Source organism: Paroedura picta, chromosome 6 (genome assembly GCF_049243985.1).
Source record: "Paroedura picta isolate Pp20150507F chromosome 6, Ppicta_v3.0, whole genome shotgun sequence".
Lineage (NCBI taxonomy): Eukaryota > Metazoa > Chordata > Lepidosauria > Squamata > Gekkonidae > Paroedura > Paroedura picta.
In genome coordinates, this window is record NC_135374.1 from 15,343,725 (window position 1) to 15,365,014 (window position 21,290).

The 21,290-nt window shown below is 43.9% G+C and overlaps 1 protein-coding gene across 3 annotated transcripts in view; it reads left to right on the plus strand.

The window, feature by feature from the left end:
• The window catches only part of CNTN5 (contactin 5), a 744,496-nt gene extending 729,472 nt beyond the window's left edge, over positions 1–15,024 (plus strand). For all 3 annotated transcript variants that reach the window (XM_077341497.1, XM_077341498.1, XM_077341499.1), the window contains exons 22-25: positions 1,879–2,065; positions 5,385–5,497; positions 9,335–9,500; positions 11,194–15,024. In XM_077341497.1, coding sequence (XP_077197612.1) covers positions 1,879–2,065; positions 5,385–5,497; positions 9,335–9,500; positions 11,194–11,297 — 570 coding nt within the window. In that variant the 3' untranslated portion in view covers positions 11,298–15,024. The remainder of the gene's footprint in view (positions 1–1,878; positions 2,066–5,384; positions 5,498–9,334; positions 9,501–11,193) is intronic.
• The last annotated feature ends 6,266 nt before the right edge of the window (positions 15,025–21,290 follow it).

Consider the following 21,290-nt stretch of genomic DNA (forward strand, 5'->3'; position numbering starts at 1 on the left):
TCTTCAGATTATAGACTACCACTCTTAACCACTATACCAAGCTGGCTCTTTACCAGATAGATAGTATAAATACCAGGCTGTCCAGTTCAAAGCTAGACTCCTTGCAGTCCTACCAGGAGGATGGAAACTGTACATTAAAGTTGCATGCTGCAAAGACCAAGGTTTTCAAATTGGGCCTGAACCCCAGGAGGTAAAGTATCTCTATAGTAGATAGTGGATAATAGGGATAAGAAACAGGATTGACAACCCTGTGGCCTAAACAGGGTTTATTTGCCTAACGTGATGCTACCTAGTGATACGCCAAACTGGAAACCTTTTTATGAGGTTTTTAATGTTAGTTGCAGCAATAAGGAAAAGTCGCAGGGGGATTAAGTGTCCAAAGTTCCTGTGCAAAGAATAAAGGGTTACACAGGGTTTTATACAACTGCCTCATAGGGCTGGCTCAGATGCCTGGATGAATACAATAATTCCATTTCCTCAGTGTTATTACTAAGCCCATCCCCAAAGTCTCCGGGTCAGGGCTAGAGCCCCTAACATAGAATCATAGAATCATAGGATCATAGGATCATAGAATCATAGAATCATAGAATCATAGAGTTGGAAGGGGCCATACAGGCCATCTAGTCCAACACCCTGCTCAACACAGGATCAGCTCTAAACATCCTAAAGGATGGAGTCCATGGGTCATCTCTCTCTCTCTCTCTCTCTCTCTCTCTCTCTCTCTCTCTCTCTCTCTCTCACACACACACACACACACACACACACACACACACACACACACACACACACACACACACACACACACACACACTGATTTACATTTAGCAGAACATTCCCAGACCCATGATGTCAGCTCATTTCTGGCTCAGCTCTGTCTGGAAGGCTGAGTTACAAGCACCCTTGATTTTTAACCTAAACAATTTAAAGGTATCTATAATTCACTTCCAAACTAATTCTTCAACAGCAAACCACATTTTATTAATACAGAGAGATCAGATCTTGGTCTCCAATATGGACCTGAAGCCAATTTCTAATAATTCCATGATCAATTAGGAGGTTGATTCAAGTGGGTAGCCATGTTGGTCTGAAGTAGCGAAACAAAAATTGGGTCCAACAGCACCTTTAAGACCAATTAATTGTTAATTCGTCATTTCTTTTTACAACTGGGAAAGTATCATCCATTAATTGCTAACCTTGACATTTTTATTTCTCCAGTGTTTTCATGAACTACAACTGAACTCAAAAGGACTGATTAGCTGTTTTAGCAAAGAATTACCAGATTACATAAATTGGTTATTATGACGCAGTTTACTAATTTTCCACTCATTTATTTTTGCCTTATATCTGTACTCTTAAGATCCTTGTTCTATTTTGTCTGAGGAAGAGTGCCTGCACTCTGAATAAATCTTTGATGTTCTTAAAGGTGCCATTGGACTCAATTTTTTGTTCACTTTTGTAATAATTTCCTTAAACATGGCTCTGTCAGGAGGTCCCCAGGAGACAAAATGGAATTAAGAGGAAAAGAAGACAACAAACCTGTTGGTGAATCTCCCAAGGGCCCCTGTGACTCAGAGTGTTGGATGGATTGGGCCAACATCCTGATCCAACATGGCTCCTCTTATGTTCTTACGTTGTCAATTAAAAGGTCATTATCCCGCCCTCTTCTCTCCCTTTCTAAAAGTGGACAACTCTGTACCATGTATTATCTGCTCGTCAATGGCTATTTTTCAAGTTTACTTGATCTCAGTGGTAACAAATGACAAAGCGCCTTGTCCGGTGTGGGGGATGAAGCTATGCGAATCAGGTCCGATAGTCATTGTTCTTCTGAAAAAGGAGCCTCATAGATAGTCAATGGCTCATGCGGTTTTTCATTGGCAGGTTGGTTATTGGAAAGATATGGAACAAGAGGAAGCAGCCGAAAAAGTCCGCACAGAAGGAAATGAGTCATCCATCATTCTGGCAGGGCTTGAAGGGAACACCTTATATCACATGAGAGCCAGGGCATTCAATGCAGCAGGTTATGGGCCACCAAGCAACACGGTCCGTGCAGCCACCAAGAAATCACGTAAGTTCTCTACTTCTCTAATCCCAGGTGGTCCTGCAAGGGCCTTCAGTTCCGGCATTTTCTTCTATATTCAAAGAAAAGAAAAGCAACTGCTGTTTCAGTTTTGGATTTTAGTTCAGAAGATGTGCTTTGTATTTGAGAAAGGTGACGGGAAATAATTTGATGTTCACGGGAGCCAGTGGGCTAGCCTTCTGGGAAACAAGGCAAAGTATTTTTGACACCAAAAGAGGGTAGGGAATGAGTTAATATTAAATGCCTCTCTTAAGGCTGGTTCCACATGGACCGTTTATGCACTGGAGGTTTCACGCCAGGCTGCAGGCTGGAGTTTTAGTCATGGCAGGTAGCCCCACCTCTTCCTGCACCCACACGGGGGACCATTTGGTCCTGTGCTCCTCATCTGCCCCCAGTTTTTTCTCCTGCATGGGAGCTGGGGCAGTGAAGTTCCCAGTGCATAAACGGTCATGGAGGGGCATTCATGTTAGAATCATAGAATCATAGAGTTGGAAAGGACCGACAAGTGGGAGCTCACCACTTCCTTGGGCGGCTGATTCCATTGCTGAACTACTCTTACTATGGAAAAAATCATTCTTGATATTTGTGTGTTTGTTTGTTTATTATTTGATTTCTAGACCGCCGCTCCCAGCAAACGGGCTCGCAGCGGTTTACAACATATATATAAAAACATAACATAAATATCTTACACCAATAAAATCCCCAAATCTTACCCCCAGTAAAATACACCTAACAATGAAGGACAATAAAACAAGATGTCATTCTACGCATTCTAATCAATGTCATTCTGCACATAGTTGAGCCCCATTATTGCAGGTCCTGTCATCTGCTGCCAATACAAATCACTCCCTTCCCTCCTCTAAACGGCAGCCTTTCAAGTACTTAGCAATCACGTCCCCTCTCCACCTCCTCTTCTCCAGGCAGAACATTTCCAAGTCCATCAGTCTTTCCTCAGAGGGCTTGGTCCCCAGGCCCTGGATCATCCATGTCACTTTCCTCTGCACCCTCTCAATTTTGTCTGGATCCCATCTGAATTGAAGAAGAAGAATAAGAAGAGTTGGTTCTTATATGCCGCTTTTCCCTACCCGAAGGAGGCTCAAAGCAGCTTACCGTCGCCTTCCCATTCCTCTCCCCACAACAGACACCCTGTGGGGTGGGTCAGGCTGAGAGAGCCCTGATATCACTGCCCAGTCAGAACAGTTTTATCAGTGCCGTGGCGAGCCCAAGGTCACCCAGCTGGTTGCATGTGGGGGAGCACAGAATCGAACCCGGCATGCCAGATTAGAAGTCCGCACTCCTAACCACTGCACCAAACTGGCTCTCTCTTGAGGCCTCTAGAACTGTACACAGCACTCCAGGTGCAATCTGACCTCTGCAGTATACAGCACCTGCGATATACAGCACCTATGCCTCCTTGTGATTCTGATGTGATCCCTCTGTTGCTACAGCTCAGTACTCCATTCACCTTTTTTACTTCTGCATCACACTATCTATTCATATTTAGCTTAAAGTCCACAAGTACCCCAAGATCTCATTCACTCACATCCAGAAGTGTATCTCCCACCCAGTATGCATGCTTCTCATTTCCGTGACCCAGATGTAGAACTCTGCACATATCCATATTGAATTTTTGCTGATGTGCTTGTCAATTTGCACTTGTAATGGAGAATCCAGAGTCAGCAGGATAATGCACTTTTCCACTACAGTTCGCCTTGTTTCCTCTTTCATACCCGATGCCCACTGGATTGCTCCCTCCCTTATATCAGCGTCATGATATTTCACCCACCTTATCTTTTCTTGGGGGGGGGGGGAGGGATATGAGTACCACTGCTTAGGAATAACTAAACGCTGAACATAATTTGTTTTGCTTTGGGTTGTTTAAATTCCATGTTTGAATAGTCCGGCTAAGGAATAATGCAATGCCACATTATCAACAATTGCCTCCCAATAATTAATTAATTCCTCCCTACATTAATTAATTAATTCCTCCCTATCCTCTTCCTGATCCATGATTGGATTAGTTCCTCGCTGCACTGGACAAAACAACAGGGCTTATGCATTCCCCCACCCTGATGAATTCGTTCCCCGTTTCAGCCAGAGGGAAACAAATTCCTCTCTCTCTCTTTCTCTTTGCATTCTAGGCTGGGATGAGCTCCCCACTCCAGAGAATTCCTCTCTTGTGACATTGAGCAAGACAGTGGCTAATTCCCTCTCCCATCCCCCTTCCCTCTTTGTCAAATAATCTCTTGGCATTCAGGCTGGATAATTAATTCAAGCACCAAGGCAAATGTGGATGTTTTCCTTCATAATGGTAGGGATGTCAGCCTCCAGGTGAGACCTGGGAGTCCCCTGGAACTATACCTTATCTCCAGGTGATAGAGATCATTCTCCTGAAGAATTGTACTCCACTGAAGTCCCTCCCTTCCCCAAATCCCGCCCACTCCCAGCTGCACCCCCAACCAGTCCAGAGCTAGAAACCCTAAATAGCAGTCAGTCACAAGCCTCTGGCCCACTCAAGTTTTATCTGTTGCTTCTCTCATATCTTTCCTTCCCAACCCTAAACATGTATGAGGATCATTGAAAGACATACAAACGCTCATAGCTTTCTAATTTGTAGTTCAGCAAGAGGCCTGCGACATTGCTCTCTACCCAAAATCAAAAAGCTAGAATCATAGAATCATAGTGTTGGTACCTCCTGGGTCATCTAGTCCAACCCCCTGCACTATACAGGACACTCACAATCCTATCGTTCATCCACTGTAACCTGCCACCCCCTTGAATCTTCACAGAATCAGCCTCTCCGTCAGATGGCTATCCAGCCTCTGTTTAAAAATTCCCAAAGATGGAGAACCCACCACCTCCTGCGGAAGCCTGCTCCACTGGGAAACCGCCTTAATTCTAAGTTGACATCACACTGTAGAGGAGGGGAAAACAAAACTGAAATTAAAAGCATCCCTTCCCCTTTTGATGCATTTAAATAAATCAGTCTGACAGTGTTGTGGGCAGGAAAGATCTTTTTCTGGTTTTAAAAAAGTGTGTCTTTTAGAGAAAAAGATGGGGCATGAATGTAGGATAATGTCATGTGGAAACAGGAGGGGGGGAAGCTTGGACAACTGAGACAGGGGAGATTCTCCATGTGAAAGTGGCCCTGGGGTGAGAGACTGTGCTTCTGAATTGTGTCTGGCAGAGTTGGCAATCAAACATACACCTAACGTTAACAAATTAAACTGCTCACCGGGGCTGGGTAAAAAATCCCAGAATGAATTTCAAGATACGGTATAATTTGTTTGCTTTTATCTGCCCTCAGCTCCAAGTCAAGCGCCAAGCAATATCATGTGGATTCAGGATGGCTCTCACATCTCCCTGGGATGGGAACCTGTTAGGCCTCTAGCAAATGAATCAGATGTCATGGGATACAAGGTCAGTATGTCATATTTGCCTTCTTTGTCCCTGGAGCGTTGTGCTATATCATTTGTCTTCATTTCATTTGTCTTATATTGTTGTAAAGCCATAGAAACCAAATTCACAGGTGTGTATGGCAGCACCTGGAATTATAGGCGAACAAGCCGGTCAGTCCTAGAGGAGATCAGCCCTGACTGCTCCTTAGAAGGCCAGATCCTGAAGATGATACGCAAGTACTTTGGCCACCTCGTGAGAAAGAAGGACTCCCTGGAGAAGAGCCTAATGCTGGGAGTGATGGAGGGCAAAAGAAGAAGGGGTAAACAAGAATGAGGTGGCTGGATGGAGTCACTGAAGCACTGAAAACTTAAATGGACTTTGAGAAATGGTAGAGGTCAGGAAGGCCTGGAGGATCGTTGTCTATGGGGTCACGATTGGTCGGACACGACTGGCTCATGGCGGGTTACACAGTAAAACCCCCACATACATTAGAACCCTATTAAAACCCATTAAAATTAACATTCCCCCAGCACAACACAACATGGCGGTAAACATAATCATAATCGAGCCCTCTCCCACAGTGGTACGGCTTCCGGAAGGGGCGTCAAAGGGACTATACCAGCTGACCACTTAGGGGAGGCTCATCAGATCTTCTCCCTGCACTTGCCTCCTGCATAGATCTGGCAGAAGAGCTCCATCTTACAGGCCCTGGATTACCCTGCCAACTTCAGCAGTGGAATAGGCTGCCTAAGGAGGTGGTGAGCTCCCCCTCACTGGCAGTCTTCAAGCAAAGGTTGGATACACACTTTTCTTGGATGCTTTAGGATGCTCTGGGCTGATCCTGCGTTGAGCAGGGGGTTGGACTAGATGGCCTGTATGGCCCCTTCGAACTCTATGATTCTATGATTCTAACTTCTCTTGTCTTTTATATACACCACTGTGCTGCACAAGAATGATTGCTAAAAGCTACCAGAGTAGTGATCAGATAGTCAGACAAAGATCTGGGACACCCTGGTTTGAGTCCCCACATAGTCAGGGAAGCTGCAATGAACATGGGCCCATCCGCGCTGTCTCAGCCTCACATACCTCATAAGGTTATTGTTTGGAAGGATAAAATGACAGGGGGAGAAAACAAAGTTGTCTGTCCCCATTGGGAAGGAAAGCAGGGTATTATAGCTAAGTAAGTAAGTAAATAAATAAATAAATACATAATTTGTTGTCTGCAGAGGAGACTGCAAATTCCCTTCCTATTCCATTGCACAATGGCCTGTAGCTCTTCTCAAATTTTAGAAAGGAAGAAATCCAGACCTCCATTGAGGATGGACCATGTCAAACAGGAAAACCCAAATCCATTAATATTGCCATCACCCAACAGCCATTAGAAACAAGGGGGGGAAAGGTATAGAGTCTGCAAGAGTTATAGCTCTTGTTGTGCTATCTTCAGTACTGGGCTCTTTGTCAAAAACAGGATTTGTTTACAGGCCAAAAAGACCCTGGCTCTAGTTGAAGCCAGGTGGACTTCTCAGGAAACCCCTTCAGGGCCATCAAGAAAGCCCAGGATTTCATAAAACCCTAGCTGAGAAAGATATATATATAGTCCAAATGTTTGTGTTGATTAATCTTTGCCATACACCATGTTTTGTTTAATGTTTAAACACTGATTTTGTTGGCAGTACCAATAAATATGTTTAATTTTATCCGTAATTTGCATGTTTAAGCCTGTGCGTGGTTTGTGTAGGTAGAGCCCTAGTACACTGCTTTACGCGGGGGGCTATAACGCTGTTAAGACAGCCCTGTCCCCCACCCAATGGCAAAATGCTCTCATTACTGTTTTAAACGTGAAGTTCAAACAAAAGCAGTGACTTCTCCGGAAAATAGACTGCAGGAGAATTAAATGCCCTTATCCCTTAGTAGATTCTGGAAATAGCAATCGTCAACTGGGGATTGTAAACCGGATAAGATATGCTGCCTGACGCCATTAGCACCAGCCCATCTGACTATTAATAGGCACAGACAGCAGTGAAATCTCCACTAACGCTTCAATTTGACAGTATTTGCGGAAGGATTTAAGGAAATGTAGAAGCATGAGGCATCATAAATGCCATTAAAATTAATATTTTCTTTATGAAGCAGAAGTGCAAATACTGAGATTTGTTATTATTATGTCGGGGATATTCGGCAATCTGTGCCTCTAGCATCTGGCTTCTTAAATTTGAGGCAGTTTAGGGACTAGGTCAGTCGTAACCCACAAGAGACATTTAAAATCAGCCATAGCAAACAAATATATACACTAAGGTGACCAGATTTTAACATTGGTAAAGTGGGACACCATTGACCGGGGGGGGGGGGTTCTTGATTAAAAATTTGGTCTACATGGAGCAACAAAAAGTTTCATAGAACGCAAAAATAGTATTGTAATATATATTTTTTTAATTTCAACATAAGTACAATTTGCCAGGTACCCCCAGATGTCCCTCCAAAAGTGGGACAATCTGGTCACCTTAATATAGACACATACTTGCATATATATATGTGCATGTATCTGAGGGACCACCTCTCTGAATACATTCCCCAGGGGATCAATCAAGCAATACTAACCAGCTGGGGATCCCTGACCCCAAGGAAATATGGCTGGCCTCAACCAGAGCCAGGGCTTTTTCAGCCATGGCTCCTACCTGGCGTAACGAGCTCCCAAGCAGGATCAGGGCCCTGTTGGAACTCTCAGAGTCCTACAGGACCTGTAAGACAGAGCTCTTCTGCTGAGCCTATGGTTAAGGCCAGGAAGACACATAGATATGCCACTAGATAACATTCCAGGCCTTCCTCCTGCCCTCTCTGCCCTTTTCCCCTCCATTCTCTTTCTAATAGGCTATAACTGACCTCAGAAATTCAGGCTTCTTGTAACAATGTTAAATGTGATTTTATGCAACTTTTAATCTTGTTGTATTGATGAATCATCATTTTATTGAGTTTTATACCATGTAAACCATCCCAAGATGGGTATCTGAGTGAGGCGGTATATAAATGAATGAATGAATGAATGAATGAATGAATGAATGAATGAATGAATGAATGAATGAATGAATTCATATTTTCAGACATTTTTTTGTTCATATAGTTGGAGATGAGGCATTGTTCTCTCTGTCTCTCTCTCTCTGTGTCTGGCTAGGCTCAGGCACAATATGAACCCCTGGTTTATAGCAGGGCCCCCAACCTTTCTGAGCCTCTAAGCCAGTGGTAGGCAAACTGTGGACCTCCAGATGTCCATGGACTACAATTCCCATTTCCTTGCTCACATACAGCTTCTCTTCAGTCATGCAGAGAACATTTCCAATCAGATCTCCAATGCCACCAAAAAAAAAAAAACTGGTGGCCAAAAGTTTCATATGGCCCTGATCACTTTCTAAAAACACTTGGCAAGGGGTAGTCAAACTGCGGCCCTCCAGATGTCCATGGACTACAATTTCCATGAGCCCCTGCCAGTGTATGCTGGCAGGGGCTCATGGGAATTGTAGTCCATGGACATCTGGAGGGCCGCAGTTTGACTACCCCTGCACTTGGCTGAAAGAGCTGAAAGGGCCAGGCCTGAGGCAAGCAACACAGCCTTAGGGAGTGGGGCCAGAGGCAGGTAGGCAGACGATCCCTTGCAACCATCAACATGAGCACTGCAAGGTTCTTCAACAATGAACAACAGACTTGTTAAGTCCAGAGGCGAAGCTGATATGGCCACAGCCCTGCTCTGATTGGTCCTAGCCAAACCCTGCATTCTTTATCCCTGGCCTTAATTGTCGATATCTCAAGTATGGAAGTGAATTTACACGGAATTAAACGTTCTATGGCTGTGCATGTCATCCACAGGTACTCTATAGACAAGAAGGTCACAGCAACAGTGAAGTCATCGAAACGCAGAAAACCTCTGCAGTGGTGCTTCTCCCTGATGTAGGAGTCTACATCATAGAAGTCCGTGCAGTCAGCGAAGGAGGAGATGGAACGAGTTCCCAGATCAGGGTACCGTCCTTTTCAGGTAAGGCCAATCAAAGTAGCACCACACTCATATGGTATGTCCCACCTCTCCTCTCCAGGTCCTTCCCTTTTTTCCTGGCTGGGCATATGTTCCCAGCCAATAGCAATTGGAAAGCCAGATGGAAGACGGTTGGGGAGGGGCGGGGTGGGAAAGAGTTTGGGTTGAGAGTTTTAATTGTAGGATCCTTTACATTTTGATTATGAAGTTTTAACTCTTCTGTAAACTGCCCCAAGCCCACTTGTGAAGAGAGGTGATATATAAATCTCATTTTTTTAAAATTGCTGTCATTATAACCACAGGCTAGGTGCGACATGGAAATAACATTGAATTATATATGAATCTTTATTGGTGATCCCAGTATGACATGTTATCACATGCCTTGAACAGGGTCATTTCCACATTTACATGGACCCTGGGCAACATTTTCATGGCCCCTTTCTCCTCTATATCCATTCCTTTTCAATCAATCCATCCATCAACTTTATTTCTATAACCTGCTATTCCCTAGATGGCCCAGGGCAGGTAGCAACAGGTTTTTAATACAGTTAATAGATATTTGCATTAAAACAGTAATAATAGGGATTCTGAGATTCTGGATTCTGCCAGTCTTCACTGGCAGTCTTCAAGCAAAGGTTGGATACACACTTTTCTTGGATGCTTTAGGATGCTTTGGGCTGATCCTGCGTTGAGCAGGGGGTTGGACTAGATGGCCTGTATGGCCCCTTCCAACTCTATGATTCTATGATTTCACCATACCTGTCATTGTAGCATGGGTTGCTTCTGTTGTATCTTTATTCCCCCCCCCATTTGGTATAATGCCCCATCCATATATTGGAAGAGGGAGACAGGTATCCAGGATGCCCCTTCTCTGATGTATACCCAATATGGCAGCTTGCTTTTTCAGGACACATTAGTGATCCCTAAGAATCATTATTTTAGCATAGATTCTCAACCAATTCCCATAGTCACCATGATACCCACTGAGGGCCATTTCAAAAAAGTATTCCCTCCCCAAGTTAGAGAACCAGTTTTAGTTTATATCAGGGGTAGTCAACCTGTGGTCCTCCAGATGTCCATGGACTACAATTCCCATGAGCCCCTGCCAGCGTTTGACCTCAGCTTGAGACATTGGAGAGCTGCCGCCAGTCTGAGTAAACAATAAATAAATAAATCTTTATTCTTATATACTGTCTATATCATAATTCTTATTTTTTAAACTGACCCTTCCCTAGTCGGTTCAGGGCAGGTATCATTAGAATTTAAAAACATCCAGTTATAAATACAGTGTATAATAAAACATTAACAATTGCTCAAATTCATCCTAATTAAACATTAAACAATATGAAATGCTTTTGAAAGCGAATTTAATGGACCAATGGTCTGATTCATGTGTCCATAAAAGAGGCATCACCTTTTGTCTGCAGGGAATACTCATTCAGAAACAACTAAATGTATCATGGAAAGATGCATCGATTGGAACCTCCCATTATTTTTGTGATTGACCTCTGCTCCCCATGGCTGGGTCTGTCCTTCTAATGGTAACCATTTTGTGGTGGAACCCCCCCCCCCTACCTATTCTTAAAATGGCAATAATTACCTTGTTAACCAAGATAGAGGACCTCTGGGCTCTTGCAGTGGATGGTGGGGTCAACTCCTTGTTCCTTTTCTGTTCACCTTTGTTTGTTTATCTCAGGTGGAAAAGTCACAAGTTCTCAATCAAGCCTACGAGCTTTCTCCACATCCTCGTCGACTGTAACGTTTCTATTAGTACTGATGGTCCCATCGACCTCATGGTGAAAACTGTGGACCTTTTTCTTTCATCTGTTTGATTGCTTCACCCCACTAATGCGGATGGAGAGAGCTCTGTGTCCCCAGAGGAAACCAGTGGCAAAGAGTGACCAGTCGGAAGCGTACGGAAACGGACCCAGTGCCGCAGGAGTGTTGAGGAAGGGGGAAGAATAAATGCTAAAACACTTCATCAGGTTTCTTCTCCTCCATTTTTTTCTGAATGTCCTCTTTGGGGGAGGAGACGTTTATTGCCCAGCCGAAAATATGCAGATTGTATGAAATGAACTTTTGTAAGCGAATTAAATTTCGGTCAAATTTAGTTTACTTTTCTAATCTGTTTCTATTAGCAGACACCAGTCTCTTGTATCATGAGTAGTTTTAAACCGTGACGTCTGGTACAGTACATCTGTTCTATTTGGCTTGTTACGGGTTTTATTTGGAGAACAACATTTGATAAATACTTGGATTCTCGTGGGTTTTCTCTTCCCCTGCCCCCGCTTTCATACGGTTAGGTTCTTTTCCCCTCACAAATTGACACAGCAAGGCAAAAGCTATGTCTGATCGCCCTTTTTCTAAATTACTGTAGAAAAATATTGTTATAACTTCCTAATACCACATCAATTTTCTGTTGTTTCTCTGTTCTGTTGGCTTCTCTGGGTATCTAATGAGGTAAATGTGAAGCCTTTGGACCAGGGGTAGTCAACCTGTGGTCCTCAAGGTGTCCATGGACTACAATTCACATGAGCCCCTGCCAGCAAATGCGAGTCTCTAGATGTCCATCGACTACTGGCAGGGTCTCATGTGAACTGCAGTCCATGGACATCTGGAGGGCCACAGTTTGACCACCCCTGCTTTGGACAGAGAACAAAACTCCGCCTTCTTATTTTTCAATAGAACACTGGCCACTTCAGCAACTGAGGGACAGAGCTTTTATTTTTAATAGCTGGAATATAACCGATTGCTGTCACCACGCACTTCATCACAGCCTGCAATAAGTGCTCACTGGATGTTGGAACTGGATGCAGGAAGAGAAAGTGGCTATCTTCAAACAGCTGTCGGTCATCAGACCTTTATTTTGTAGCCGGTTTTTGTACGTCGAAGTACCCATCTGTACTTGGTGATTCAGGAGATGGGCATCAAAGCACATATCGTGTACAGGAGAGAACGGTGTTGCTTGGATTGTTATCAGGGAAACGTTTACGGTTCCCATAAGAAGGATTCTGTGTCCCCACGAACACAAGGACAGAGGTTGTTGAATGCTGTTCCTAATTGGCAGCCTCCAGGCTTCTCAGATCCAGGATTTACCTTCAAAATCCGTCTACAGCAGGGTAGTCAACCTGTGGTCCTCCAGATGTTCATGGACTACAATTCCCATGAGCCCCCGCCAGCGTTTGCTGGCGGGGGCTCATGGGAATTGTAGTCCATGAACATCTGGAGGACACAGGTTGACTACCCCGGATCTTCAGCATCAGCCCCATCTTTAATTAGTCAGATCTAATTAGTCAGCCCATTCTCTTCCTTACTGAAGACCTAGCCCATATGACTTGTGTCCATGCTGATATCCTCCTCCCAAGGATAGCCTTCTTGGGTGGACACAAGGGAGCACTGACTCCCTTTTTCACCAGAGGGAAAGCTAACCGGATCAAACACAATATCTTCTTGATCATTGTTACTTTATCTCTTTGCAGAGCTGGACCTTTTCTTCTTTGCTTCTCTGCTCCAAGTAGGACCATAGGCTTGACCCGTCTCAGGGAAATTCTTAGGCCCGTTCTTGGATTTTCAGTTTTCGTTCTCTAGTTCTGGATATATGCAAGGAAATGTGGAGGTGGTAGCTTAACCCCTGTGGAAATTTCCGCTGGTGGAATGGGGTGGTGATTTCCACAGACTCCCTCTACCTGCTGAAGACCTCTGACCCCTCCCTCCCACACACACACATACTGTGCTGTACCTGGGTGGTCCTCTGTTCCATAAAAGCAGCATGAGGCAGGTATTTTTGCTGATGTGGGAGGTCTTAAGAGTTGATGGAAATTCCTTCCACCAGTAGGAATTTCCGCAGGATTCCAACCCAGGATTCTGCCCCATTGCTCAATAAAAAGTTAACCCACTCCAGCCTTCAAGAGTTTGAGCCAAATACAAATAGCCATCAAGGTACCAATGAAGGAATAAATTAAGGAAGTCACATTTTACTTTACATAGGCAATGGAATCCATGGACAAAATTATAGACACTTCTTAATGTTATAAAATTAATTCGTGGATGAGTATTTTCTTTAAAGATAACAGAATGTCTATGTTTTTTGCATGGATGCCACCAGCTAAGAGCACCTGTGGGTCTTCCCTAGTGAGACCTTCTCTCCCATCAAGTTATAGATCTTGTCAGAAGGAAGACAGCTGTTCATCCCTTAGCTTTCCGTCCTCGGTGCTATCAGCATGGGTTTCAATGGAGTTTTGATCATTCAACAATCATTCATTAAAGAATGATTAAATTTTGAGTACCCTATGGATACTTTAGGCTGATCCTGCATTGAGCAGGAGGTGGACTGGGTGGCCTGACTCTCCCAGTCTCCCAGCTCATGGCTTATTGTCCTCTTTGATACCTTTTACTAGTGATGTTCATTAGTTGAGGGAAGGCAGCATAGTATAGTTTACTTTCATTTGCTCTTGAAAGCTACACAGGACCAGCAATTGGAAAGGAGACCAAGGAAGACCCTGAAGTGGAAGGCAACAGCAAACCATTAGTACTCCTCTCTTACCTTGAAAGCTCCTTGTTGGGGTGGCCATAAGTCATCTGCAACTTGATGGTGCTTATGTACACAAGGTCCATCAGACACTGTCCAAATCTGATGCCTCACTGCTGGGGAACCTCCTAGATCATCTGAATGAGCTCCAGAACCAGGGTTCCAGATAGCCACTGACATCACTAGACATCACTGGAGCCCACTTTCCCTGTTGCTCTACAGGCCTAGCCTCTTTCTCCACAGCGGAAATGGTAAATGGTCCATCGATTGTCTGGCTCCCGCATCTTACTTCTATGCCCGTTTCTCTGAAGGGGCATGTCATCTCTTCCAGGGTTCCTCAAAGCCTGAAAAATATTTCAGGAGTTCCTCCAAGGTCAAAAGGTTGAAAAAGGCTGGGCCACACTTCAGATCATTCTACCGAACCCAGAGGCCTATTCAATAGTTGCACTGCTGGGAGGTGACGGGGTACCATTGACTATCCAGCCTGTGCAGAAGGTTGTGTTTTGCATCGTTAACCCTATTGTTAAACATGTTTTAAATGTTTAAGTAGCTCTGTATTACATATTTGTTTCTTTGTAGATGGCAACACTGCCTTCTCGCAGTCCTTTTTGTCGGGTTGCAGGGGGAAGGGGAGCTATTTTGCGGAGCTTTCGTTTTCCCCTTTCTTTCTTTGCCCCAGAGAGTTATTTTCATTTTCTTTAGATGGGATTGTAACAGAGGAGTCCAACTTAATTAGAAAGACTGTATTTTTGTACAATGTCATGATGATCATTTTAAAAGCGATCGAAGAGACAGAGGTAAAAAAAAAAAAAGTAAAACTGTTTGGAAACCAAAAGAAAGGCCCATCTCAAAATGTTAGATATCTTGTATACAACTTGTATATATTTACTATATATAATGGTATATACTATGTGAAAGACACAGTCAAATACTGGTTCCTGTGTACTGTTCTTGTAACATTAGATCTTTTTAATAAATTATTCTCTTTTTATTGACTTTTATCTTTTGTCCTGGCCTATGCTCAATGGCAGGCTTACTTTTTCACTCCCAGATCAGCAGTAAATTGAGAATGGCCTTTGTAGGGTCAGCTTCTTGAGAGAGAAAAAGCAGTGAAGCCCAGATCCAGATCAGAGTTGCCAAGCCTGGGTTAGGAAATTCCTAGAGATTTGGGGGTAGACCAAGCCTTCATGATGACCACACCTAATGTGTTTAGGTGTGTTAATGGCCCACCTGGAGTCTGGCGACCATAATCCAAGAGTCCCAAATTCCCTTCTATGCAAACGCACAACTCCTGCAAGTATGGAAGCAGCCAATCTATCTGTTAGGAATGTTCTGGTTCTTAGACAATTCTTTTAATTTTTCTCAGAATCTATTGTTTAATTCCTATATATACTAGTAGGGAAACCCGTTTTAAAAATCAGCGGGGAGGACTTCCCAGAATTTCGTAGGGCATACAGGGCTGAGATTAATGCTGACCTGTCAATAATGCTAGAAATGAATGTGTTTTTGTGATTCGTTTGGATTTCAAGTCCACCAAATCCTTGGAGGTCTCCTATTAAATCGTGGGTTCGGTAAGACATGATCTCCAACAAACAGCTCTTCTTAATCAATGACAAGCAAACACTGAACACAGAACAATAGCCAGCTGGAACTTATATACAGTTTAAGGCATCCTGCCAAGACCTGTGATTGGCCCTGAATGGATGCCTTTTATTGGCCCATAACAATGTCCAATGGGTGCGTAGTCTCTGGGTCCTGGCGAATCACTGTTCAGAGCCTTAGTCACAGACCCTGGCTCCAAGATCACTGGCTCAGTTAGACCAGGGGTAGTCAACCTGTGGTTCATGGACTACAAATGCTGGCAGGGGCTCATGGGAATTGTAGTCCATTGACATCTGGAGGACCACAGGTTGACTACCCCTGAGTTAGACCACGTACACGACATCTCCCATCCAGCTACTAACAAGGGTCAGCTCTGCTAAATTTCTGAGATTTGATTGGATTGGGTTTGCTTGGGCTATCTAGACCAGGCCTCTTTTGGAGAACTTCAAACATTTAAACTCTTTCCCCATATCAGCTTATCCATACTCAGAATCCGTAATAACTATCGATCTAATTGGCCTTGTATCTAGAACAGAAATTATTTCCTAAAATATATAGTGTGAGCCTTGAGTTTGATTATGCCACCAGAACCAGATAAATTCGGTCACTAAGATGTCTCTGCAACATTTCCCACTTACATTATTTGGACTGAATAAACATCGTGCATTATGGCATCAGGTACTTGAAGCTGACAGGTAAACCATCTAGTTCCTCATTCCGATATCCTTATCCAGGCAAAGGATCAGCTAAATTTTCAAGCTCAAATATAAATTGCACAGCCCAGAATCTAGACCTCCAATCCTGCATTTTTTGCCTACAATACCACTCAAAGATCTACTCTACCTGTTGCATCAGGGTAAGATGGACAGACCAAAGGATACTCTCCATACAGCTCCAGGTACTGGTTGCTTTCAAACTTTGGGGGATGGAAGTTAATGTCAGCAGAGTTTGGATATGCAGAGAGGCCGAACACCAGGCTGCTTAAAGAATAAAAAATATATATTTATGAAGAGAAACAACTATGTATAGAAAGAGAGATATAAAGACCTAACTAGCTATCATTCCCGTGATCAACAGCTGTTCAGGAGGCAAGTAGAAAGGAAAAGCAGGAAGAACCTGTTGAGCCAATCAGGTCACTGGATGAGATAATTTGAAAAACATCGGGAAGTTCCTAGCTTATCTATGCTAAAAATACAGCTCCGCTGATGCCCCCTGCAGGACACCATTTATATTCTGCTCAATTATGCACACTGCAGGTCTTGCATATTCCAACAGATAACACCCCACGGGGTCCCCTCCCCTGTAGCAGACTTGTGCCTTGCTTCTGACATGAAAGGTTTCAACTTTTAATTCTTTCATTCTTAAAAAAAAAAATCTACAGCCGATGTCAAGTGTTTTATGAAAACCTTATTATTACCTTTTATTAATTTGACTTAGGTGGGAACTTTTAGAAGCAACCGCTGTAGTTTAATTGCGTCCATATTGATAAGGGTGCATGGCTTTGCAATAGCACAATAAGCAAAATAAAAACCAATCTGGGAAAATAAAAATAGATTGTTACTGTCGGCGCTTTGACGGAGATTTCAATTACAAAACCGCGGCAGCTTAAATAGCATATTATAAGAAGCCTTCCACTAAATTAGCTATGAATGTCACAGAAGGCGGTAATGACCTGTTTTTTTTGCTGATGCAGATAACGGCATATATTGAAAATCCATAAGCCCGTCAGAACTTCTATCAATCTGCAGCCCACTCTTGTCCTTTTATGACCATCAACACCATGCTTGTGAAGACGAAAGACAATCCCTTTCTTAATTACTTAACTGAGCTAGGCAGGAAAAGAGCTGTGAGAAGGAAAGCAAACTTGGATAGGGCAGAGCCGGCTGTGTGGCGATAGACTTTCTAATATAGAGACGGTCCCTTTTCAGTGGAAGTGCCTAAAATCATGTGAACTGGAAGTTCCTTGCCAAGGTTATTGTAGTTGACCCCTATCCCTAGCTATTTGGCATGGAAGTGAAGGTACTGTTTGTGGAAGGAATAACTCTTCAGAAAACAAAGAAAACTCCTGAAACATTCGTCACAAGCTTCAGGATGAAGATGGGACCCGCAGTGCCAAAAATGAAGAAATGGGAACAACCACAGTCTAGCTTCAGAACATCCTTCCGAACTGCAGTTGGAAGAAAAGGTTTGCTTACAAGAAGTTAGGAAAGTGCAGGCAGCAGCAGCAAAGAAGAAGAAGAGTTGGTTCTTATATGCTGCTTTTTACTACCCAGAGGAGTCTCAAAGCACCTTACAGTCACCTTTCCTTTCCTCTCCCCACAACAGACACCCTGTGAGGAAGGTGAGGCTGAGAGAGCCCTGATATTACTGAAGAAGACGAAGAGTTGGTTTTATATGCTGCTTTTCTCTACCCAGAGGAGTGGTTTCCAATTGCCTTCCCTTTCCCCTCCCCACAACAGGCACCCTGTGAGGTAGATAAGGCTGAGAGCACCCTGATATCACTGCTCGGTCAGAACAGTGCTGTGATGAGCCCAACTGGCTGCATGTGGAGGATCAGGAAATCAGACCTAGTTCGCCAGATTAGAAGCTGCCACTCCTAACCACTACACCACAATGGCTCTGTGTTGTCAAAAAAGGAGAGACTCAACTTAAGTCCGGTAGTTTTGCAATACACAGAATCTGTAGTGTGCTTGATTCAAAAGGATATGAAGAATATGCTAAAGGGAGCATTGGAGGAGATGTGTATTTAGCATAGTTAGAAGAGGAACTTCCTGACGTTTTCCAAATAATCAGCATCCTGATTGGCTAAGTTGGGAACTTCCTGCTCCTCCGAACACTTCCTTCCTGCTTGTCTCCTGAGCAGACTGAATGAACGCAGAGCAACAGTCAGACCATTAGATGGGTTTCTCTCTCCTCTTTCTATACAAAGCTTGTTTCTCTTCTAAATGAAGTATTTTACTCTTTTAAGCCACTTGGTGCTTTGCATATTCAAGCTCTGACAACAAGTAGCATCTAAAAGACCAGCTTTTTAGATTCAAAACATGATACAGTGCCGGGCAACCAGAGGGAGAGTTGTAAGGGCGTGCAACTTGGTGTAGTGGTTAAGAGCAGTGGCCTCTAATCTGGAGAGCTGGGTTTGATTCCCCGCTCTTCCACATGAAGCCAGCTGAGGGACCATGAGCTAGTCGTAGTCCTGTCAAAGCTGTTCTCAGGGAGCAGTTTTGTCAGAGTTCTCTCAGCCTCTCCTACCTCACAGGGCGTCTATTGGCGAGACCTAGTTTGGTGTAGTGGTTAGGAGTGCGGACTTCTAATCTGGCATGCCAGGTTCGATTCTGTGCACCCCCACATGCAGCCAGCTGGGTGACCTTGGACTCGCCACAGCACTGATAAAACTGTTCTGACCGGGCAGTGATATCAGGGCTCTCTCAGCCTCACCCACCCCACAGGGTGTCTGTTGTGGGGAGAGGAATGGGAAGGCAAATGTAACCTGCTTTGAGCCTCCTTCGGGTAGGGAAAAGCGGCATATAAGAACCAACTCTTCTTCTTCTTCTTCTTCTTCTTCTTCTTCTTCTTCTTCTTCTTCTTCTTCTTCTTCTTCTTCTTCTATTGTGGGGAGAGGAAGGGAAGGTGATTGTTAACTGCTTTAAGACTCCTTCAAACAGCAAAGAAGAGTGAGGTATAAAAACCTTTCATCTTCCTCAGTCACCTGGGTAGCTCTAGGAATTGCCAGGAACTCTATGGTTCCTGTAAGTAGACAAGGCCTTCTTTTCTTTTCTTTCTTTTCTTCCCAGGACAATCACTCTCCCCCTTTTGGTTTCCATTTCTACCCACTGATCAAATAAGCAGCAGTGAGAAATGAGAACCCCCTCCACACTCGTCTGGCATGATATATCCTAACGTTGATAGAGTTCTCCAACTATACCCCATCGCAACCTCCTTTATCTGCTGCCACTTGCCCAACCGAGAGCAGCTCTTCTTAGTCATCGTCGCCATTATATTTTTAATAATCTGAATAGGAAATCATAGAACAGAACCCTGCCTGAAGGACACTTATCCAGATAAATGGCAAAGGCAGGCAGGAGGCAGTCGTCAACTGGGAGTGACAGTATTCCACGCATTTTAAATTCCCGATGTTGTTTATGATAGGAAATTGCATCAATTTCTTTCCAGGAGAATAACCCATCAGAATGTTAGTTTTAAGGGGGGAGGGAGATACTGAGAGCTCTGTGAAGCGAATCTGTGTCAAAGATTTAGCAGGCGGCATTTCATTCCATTGACCTCATGCCTGGCTGAGCAAGTTCTTTCTGGTGTCTAATGATACGGCATCTTATCTGTGACACAAAGCAAGCTTTCCGAGATGGCGGGATCCAATAGTTCTTTGCCTGTGTCCTTTTTCTCAAGCACTGCAAGTTCGTCGGCGGAGTGCCAACCCAACCCATTATCTTTGGTAAGCATGCTTCTAAATCCATCCATATATTGAAAAGCTGTCCTGGGAAGGGGGTCTATATTGTACTGGATGCCCCCTGAGATAAGGATTTATCCTTGGTGCGTTAGACGTGCGCCCCTGAGCATCACGTCTGTGTTTTCCGAATAAGAAAGAGAACGGAGAAAACATCCTCTGATGTTCTTTAGATAGATCGTTTCAGGAGAAGGGAGTTGTTTGTTGATGATTCCGATCGAACTTCAGACAGTTCACCAAAGAAAATACAGTTTGCCAAGATGGCTGCAGACAGTCACCACGTCACTCTTCAATAAGACAGTCGAGACCAACAAGTTTTATTTGCAAATAAAAGGAGTCTATCAGGGGAACAACTGACTATTCGCAATACGCAATCCCTACGCAGTCATGTTTGCTCTCCTCCCAGTGGAACAGAGTTACAACTAAACTTTCCCACCCGCCTACTTCATACAACGTCAATACATTACATGTACACCATGATCATATTCAATGGCAGTCTTCAAGCAAAGGTTGGATACACACTTTTCTTGGATGCTTTAGGATGCTTAGGGCTGATCCTGCATTGAGCAGGGGGTTAAACTAGATGGCCTGTATGACCCCTTCCAACTCTATAGTTCTATGATTCTATGATTCATTTAGGGGTGTGTGTGTAATACTGTTCATTAGTCTCGTTATTCCCATTGTGCATGGTTCTTAGCATTTGACCTTCCAGCCTCTCTGTCCTACATGGTCAAAACTGGGTACTGGTCTTTACTTATCTCTTACCAGAATGGGATTAGGTTTGTGATTCAGCCAGTCTGGACATCAAGCTAAATTGGCAAGCTTTCCAATAGCAGTGTTTTCCTGCAAAACACTTAATATTTTACTTATAGAGGCTGGTGTGTCTTAAGCTTTCTGCTGAGTTAGCAAGGTTTTCCCATCACTCTTCAGGAGACATATTCGGAGAGGTGGTCCCTCGGGTACACCTGGCCAAAACCAGCACCTTGAACATAGTCCAGTATTCCACTGGGAGCCTCTGCCTAAGCACTGGGCATATATGTGCCCTCCATGGTGTTCTAGTGAGGACTGTGGTAGCTGCATTTTGGACCAGTTGTAATTTCCAGAGTAGGCTCTTTAACATGCTACTGGATTTGACTCATCAATAAATGCCTGAAATTGATAATGGCATTCAGTGCTGAGTACTGGCACATTTTCAGAAGGGGGG